The sequence below is a fragment of the Solanum tuberosum genome, unplaced genomic scaffold (genome assembly GCF_000226075.1).
Source record: "Solanum tuberosum cultivar DM 1-3 516 R44 unplaced genomic scaffold, SolTub_3.0 scf00255, whole genome shotgun sequence".
Classification (NCBI taxonomy): Eukaryota; Viridiplantae; Streptophyta; class Magnoliopsida; order Solanales; family Solanaceae; genus Solanum; species Solanum tuberosum.
Genome location: NW_006239184.1, coordinates 5,216 through 12,597, shown reverse-complemented (window position 1 = coordinate 12,597; position 7,382 = coordinate 5,216). Strand labels below are relative to the sequence as shown.

At 32.6% G+C, this 7,382-nt stretch overlaps 1 protein-coding gene across 1 annotated transcript; it reads right to left on the bottom strand.

Moving 5' to 3' along the window:
- Positions 1–2,789: 2,789 nt before the first annotated feature.
- Positions 2,790–5,162, bottom strand: LOC102581792 (gibberellin 20 oxidase 1). Its single transcript, XM_006357838.2, has 3 exons — positions 4,558–5,162; positions 3,834–4,155; positions 2,790–3,233 (listed from the first exon to the last, which is right to left on the bottom strand). Exons 1-3 carry the CDS (start codon positions 5,097–5,099, stop codon positions 2,964–2,966), a joined length of 1,134 nt encoding a protein of 377 aa, XP_006357900.1. The 5' UTR covers positions 5,100–5,162; the 3' UTR covers positions 2,790–2,963.
- Between the last annotated feature and the right edge of the window lie 2,220 nt (positions 5,163–7,382).

Here is a 7,382-nt window from a genome sequence, read left to right as displayed (position 1 = left end):
AGCAACCCCGCCTTAGTGGGAGACCTGTCGCTCTGGCGGGATCAGGTTGTGCAAATGGGACTCGTTCTTTTTTTCGTTTGTTGCCTTAATTCCTAACCGTCCTTGTAAGTATAACACCTTTCGTGTTTTAAAATTTGGAAAGTCATCATCCGTCGTGGTTCTGTAATGGGCCAGTTCATCATTTTAAAAATGCTCCGAGATAGGTGCGTGATGATTCGTTCACTAGTCGTTCGGGGACAAACAAGGGGTAAATTGGTATCTATTGTAACGACCCGAACCGTCGTTATTTAGATAAAGCAAAACTTTGGGAAATTACTGGGGCAACTGTCGCGCCAGGGCGGGGTAGATGCCGCTGGAGCGGCAGTGCCACAGCTGGATAAGTAGATGCCAAAGCGGGATAGGCAAGACAGAATGTAAATAACGCGAAGTCTTATTTTCTCATTCTTCCATAAACACCTAAATTAGACGTAAATCACCCCAGAAACCCTCCAAAATTTTCCCTAGGCTTGGGAAAGAAGGAGAAAAAGATTTCTAACATGAAGAGGTCGATAGCTTGCAAATCCTTGGTCAATCCACCGTCATGAGGCCCGGAAACCTTGTAGCTATAATTCTGTGCAGCTGCTTAGCGCCCAGGTAGGCTAGGTTTATTTATTGAGTAGTTATAAATCTGTTATGCTCTGCGTAGTATGTTGGAATGGACGATAGAATTCATGCATAGGCTTTTTGTGCACCGAAAAAGGGTTGATTATACGTATATCCCTAAGTGTTACATTACACGTATGCCGTAGGAAAGTACCCTATTTCGTGAATTAGAGTTGAGAATGGTTGTGATTTACAATGTCGTGAGATGTATGTTGATTGGCGGCTGTATGATATGCATGTGTGTGAGCAAATTATATTAGTAGTAACGAACCTAATGAATTGATTATGAACAATGCATGCCAGGAACTTGAGTACTTGACTATGTGATATGAGTATTGTATGGTATGGATGTGATTGTGCTTGTATTGTGATGCATGTGATCAGATGTCACGTACCGACATACTAACTTGCATTGTATTGGGTGCTACGTTCCGGCACACTAATTGGGATCGAATGTCACGTACCGACATACATATTGCATTGGATAGGGTGCCACGATCCAGTACACTAACAATTTGGACTTGGGTTCCATGAGAGGACCATTGACTTATCATGCATGTGTAATTGCTTGTATTATTGATAATGTGGAATTGGGCATGTTTCCTAAAACGATTGAGGGGATTGTACATTATGTTCTTATATGTGGGGATTGCGATGTGGTAAGTTATTTGGAGATATCTAGTTGTGTAATGAAGTGTGAATGGTAGAGTCCTAATTCGGGTTGTAGTATGGTAAAGGGGAACTAAGGGTCCCGGTGATATCTTTGTTATTTCGAATGAGGTTATAAGTTTAGTAGAGGTGAGGAAAGCGCAAAAGTGTATCGTGAGTGGTTGGCCGGGTTGGTAGTAGTGTATCCGGAACTTCATTAGGGGATAAAATGATTAGGTGTTATCACGAAAGACGCGAGTGACGGGTTAGAGGCAAGTGAACTAGTATGACATTAATATTCAGAATGGTAAGGGCACTCAAAAGTTAAAGGTGGAGGAGCGATTAGGCTTATTGCATGTTTCGCCAGTTGATTTCTTATATCATGCGGTGGGTATTCGGGTTGACCGATGATGTCTACCAGTACGTGTGGTTGTACTGATACTACTCTTGCTATGCCTTTTTGGGGCATAGTCTGGTTGCAGGATCAGTGATGTTTCTTAGGTGAAGACGAAGGCAATTCTCCAGCAACTTTTATTTTCCTTCCGCATGATGGAAGCTGTGTTTTTTCATTATTATGTTTTACTTTGTACTCTTAGTAGCTTTTGTACCTGTTTAGACTAGATCCCTGGGGGTGTTAATTACTTTAATTTACAAGTCTTAACTTTGAGTCGTTTAAAACTCTTGTTCAATAAAAATTTACACGAATTTCTTTTATTTGCCAGTTTTCTTAATTTCCGCATGTTTTAATTATTGAGAATCGAGGGTTCTCCTACTTAGGTAATAGAGTCGGTGCTCACACGGCCCGATGGGTTGAATCGTGACATAAATCTTCATTTTTGTATATAAAAATCTAAAAGACCATTTTCTTTTATTCAATTTGTACTATCATTTTCTCTCTTTTTTCTATAGGTGTAAAAAGGTATGAATTGCTTTTCAATATGGGTTGTTTTTTTTTTGCAACTTGAGCCCCAGCTTTTGATTATATAATTTGAATATAATAATAAATATCAAGGCAATAAATGACAAATCCACAACAATCCAAGTGTCCAGATATACTAAAAACAAATGGACAAGGATAAAACCAAATAGAGTATCATAAATATCCATTCCCAACACTAGAAGCTCTGCCCATTCCCAATACTCGTATGTATTGTATGTCCTATCTAGACAGTCATTCTTACCACTATGTACTATCCTATCTAATCTTTTGGATATATATATATATATTTAAAAAAAAGATGCCGTGAAGTCTTTTTATTCCATCAACCGATAAACTAAGTAAAAGAATGATTTTAATTTATATTTATGAAAGTGTGTGACTGTCTCATTTAAAAATGATCTATGTCTGTTCTAATATTATATTGAAGTGTGTGACTATTTCTTGTCAAAAGTTTAAACTATTAAAAAGAATACACTTTTATTATTAATTAATTATAGACACATTGACATATTCACTCAAACAGCCGGCTAAATTCACTGCTTACTTTATCTAGCCGATATACATAAATAATTATTTTCTTCTTTAGATTATCATATCTGATTTGCAATATAGAATTCCGGTTTTCGTAACTCAAACAATTTAAATAACATGGAATATATATATATACAAAAAGACTAAGGTCTTGATTTACATTGGATATCAGAAATCCTACTAGAAACTTATTGAGTATGCCTTAAACCTCTGTAGTTCTCTGTTGAAGCCAATTGGAGAAGAATTGTAGAGTGTTGGTATCAGCTCTATAATGCTTTTGTGTAAACTCAAGGAGAGTTGGCCATGTGAAATCTGGATATATTCTAGGATTATTGGAGTCCACCAATTCTGCTGGTGGCCTCACCACCTTATCCTTCTTAGGACAAAGAAAAAAAGCAAGAGATTTTCTAGGTGTCTTGTTGTTTACTACAGCTCTGTGCAAACAACTTTTATACCTTCCATTTGAAAGCGCCTGCAAAAGGTAAAAATAAATAAATGTCACATTGAGTTAAACTATGTCATAAGAATAAACTACGTAAGGTAAAACAAATTTTATTTGACTCTCAAAATCAAAATGAGATAATATTTATTATTTTCTATATTTAATAACCTTAATCACAAGATTTTATGTCTAAGATGCTTTACATGTCTCACTTAAATAACATCAACTATTTGGAAGAGTGAATTTGATAACAACAACAACAAAGTACTCAAATCTAATTTGTGTGGTACACTTTGACTTTGATACATAATTTTATTTTAAAAAAAAGAGGACTATTAATATTTTTTTGACGTACCTTATTACACATGTCATAATTTTTTCGACCTTATTACACATGTTGTAATATTTGTGTGAATATAATAACTTTTCGTTATAGACATAATGAAATGTTTAAAAATAATTATTTCCAAATATTGAAATGGACTAATAATGATAATAATGACATAGTGCCAAGCAAATTGATTAGAGGAAAGAGTAAATACTTTTGGTTTTGTAAAACGTCAGTTCAATTAGTTAAAATGACTAGTGATTAGAAGGCATATATGTTAAGAAATGTCTTTTCTTTCTTACCATAAATGTGTCGCCTATGTTAACGACAAAAGCACTAAGATTTGGACTGATGGAGCGCCACTGATTGTCCATGAAAACTTGAAGCCCTGAGACGCTGTCTTGATGGAGGATGGTTAATGATGTTGGGTCACAATGTGGTCCAGTTCCCAACGCAAGATCTGGTTTTAGACATGTTGGGTAATAGTTGAGTCTCATAATCGATTCATTTTCTTCAAAGAATTGTTTGAAATGGTTCTTGCTCACGCCCAGGCTTTCACCCAAGAGTTCCATGATCCCAGAAGAGAGAGTGCTCATCGCATTGCAGTATTCTTGGTAAAACTTTCTATCATAATGAAAAATAATAATAATAATCATTCTTCATATTGATGAATAAAGAAGATAAAAAAAAAATTACAACATACAAAAAAGAGAAGATGTATCTTATCTAAAAATTCAACTCGTTACGGTGTAAATATTATTATTTAATTAATAAGTTTTGGTGAGATGATCACATAGCCAACATGGTATCATTAACGCAGACAGAGGTCCTGAGTCCGGATGAAACACACTTTTAATTTATACGTTTCAACATGTCATTTGTCAACTCTGATATCAAATTGACGTACGTGACATACATAAGGGGTGTATTTAAGATATAGTTACGTAACTAATCCTAAATAATTTTTAAACTTTTAGATAAAGTAAGGACATAATTCAATAAAACAAAATAGTCAGGTCTTCTTACCCGATATGGCTAAAGTCTTCACCCATTGTCTTTAGAAAATATTGATCAACCATGTGGGACGAGCCTTGTAGGGCAGAATATGAAAAAGAAAGTGTTTCTTTCCAAGGTAACTTAGACGAAAATCTTTCAGTAAAGCTACTAGCATAACCACAATGATCTCCTCTCTTCCTTTGAATCTTTTGCTTATTGGAAAGTGGTAACTCAAAGAACATGTTCATATAACGATGTGCAAGTGAGATAAGATTAGTGTCAACACCATGATTTACCACAAGAAAGAAACCGTGGTTCTTACATGCTTCATCAACGAGCCTAGATTCTCGCTTAGCTGCAATTGGATCACCAGAAAGGAACGCCCCTAAATCGATAAGTGGAACATCAAGTTCAGGAACACCACCACTAGGCTTCTCGTGGTCCGGCCATATAAATTGTCTAGGAATGTTGGACTCATGTTTAAGCACGGACGAATCGAAAATGAGTGGTTTTTTCTCATCGGACGATGTTTGTATCATAGGCATGACCATACAATCAATGGCCATTGTCATGAATTTTCTTCTTAGAGAAAATTAAATAGGAAAGTTATAAGAGAGAAATGATGAAGAAAAAAACGAAAGCCGTTAGGAGTGGGGAGAAAGGTAACAAAATATTGATATCTTATAGATGTCTTTAAGCAGGGAAAAAGATTATCACTTTGCAAAGTAGGGCTTCGTGAAACTTAAAATTACGGTATAAGACCATAAGTTATTTGTCTTTTTCAAATTTAAACAGTAAAGCTCTTTCCCAAGGGCCTTTGGCGTTTCTATCACGAGGACCTAACTCTGCGTGTGTGATATATCTCCATCTCCACTCAAAAAATATATATAATATTACCTTTTCAATTTATGCGACATATTTTAGATTTTAAAAATCAAAATAATATATTTTTAAAAATATTTTAAATTATCAATACTTTTTAGATATATTACGAGTACATAAATTTTAATTTAAAAAAAATTATATCCAAATTCACAATTAAAATTAAATTATCTCGCTTTTCTGAATTCGAACTATGTCACATAATATATATATACTTATAATATAGTAATAATTTTCTAAGCTTTTGTTTTATTACATTATTTGTATTAAGATACATTGAAAAGTTTGAAGTTTGATTACTATTATTTAATTAAGAGTAAAGTATCAAAGAAATATCTAAGTATTTTTTTTTAATTTTTTGGATTTTCATGTCTAATCTATTGAAAGTGTGAGTTTCATATTTAAGCAATCACTTATTAATTTGAAAGAAAATACCTTCGTGTGTGTAATGCAATCTCTCTTATATTTAAAAAATCTTGTCTCGTAGTATTCTACATGGATAAAACATTTCACCTTGATAAAAGTTAAATAACTATTAATATTAGTTTAAAGTTAATGATCAAAATACGCATTTCACATAGATAAAATATTTCACCTTGACAAAAGTTAAATAAACTATTAATATTAATTAAAGATTTAAATATCACTATTCCTCCAAAAAAAAGAAATTGATTTTTAATAAAATAAAATTTTAAACATTTTTCTTACCCCATTCTACCACCTCCTCCCCCATAATCCCCCCGCCCCAAACCACCCACTCCTTCCGAATTTTTTTTAGATATTAGTTTTTTAAAATAAAAAAATTATACTCCATCTCATCTAATTTTTCACTCTCAATTTTTCCTACTTGCGTAATAAATACAACATAAATAAAATTTTATTTTAAACAAAACTTGCGGCGTAAAAAATATTTTCTTAAAAATATACTAGGTATATATCTAACACAAAATAAATAAAAAATTAGGAGCGAACGGTTAGGAGGGAATGGGATGAGAATATTTTTTAGAAAAACAATAAAATTATATCTATTTGGAAGAAGAGTAGGGAGAAGGGGGAACGGGGAAGGGGGAGGGGGATGAAGTAAGATTTTCTTTTTAAAAAAAAAAATGGGGAAGGGGGCTATGCTGGAAAGTGGTGGTGGAGTGAGGTAAGTTTTTTTTTTTTTTTTTTAAGAGATAATGATACTTTAATCTTTAACTTTTAACTAATATTAATAATCTATTTAATTTTTATCAAGGTGAAATGTTTTGTCCTGTAGAGTGTCAGATGACACTTTTTTAATGTAAAAGAGACAGTATTATGCACACAATATGAAGAGAGTGTAATAAAATAAAGAAGTGTGTTTCTCAAACTAATGAGTGATGGTTTAAATATGAAACTTACACTCTTAATATTAGATATGAAACTAAAAAAAGATAATTTTAATGTGTTTTTGACAATTAATTATTTTAAATGTAAAAAAATATCTTCTTTGATTTGTTAAAAAAAGTAATACAAAAAACAAATAAAATTGAATGGGAAAGAAATATATTAGACTAGGATTCATTTTTCATTTTACACGTATATTAAGAATTATATAAAAATAAATACTTCTTTTGTTTAACAATAGTTGTCTACTATACTATTTTAGAATGTCCAACAATATCTATTCGCTTTATGGAATCAGTAGATAATTTTTCACTTTGTTCCTAATTTACTTTTACCATCAATTATAATCATTCCTTATTACATTTTTCAAGACATATTATTTATTATATTCAAAGAGAGATCTAGTAAAATTATCCTTCTATTTATAATTTCTTAAGAAGTATGCAAAGTCAATAGTATCGTTTGGTGTGAAAGATAATATCAAATAGTCCTGTGATTAAATTATAGTACCACTTAATTTGTTATTTGGTTGGCAAGTCCGAGATAACTTATTCCAGGACTAATAATTAATATTGGGATAAGTTATCCCTCCCCTTGGGTGGTAT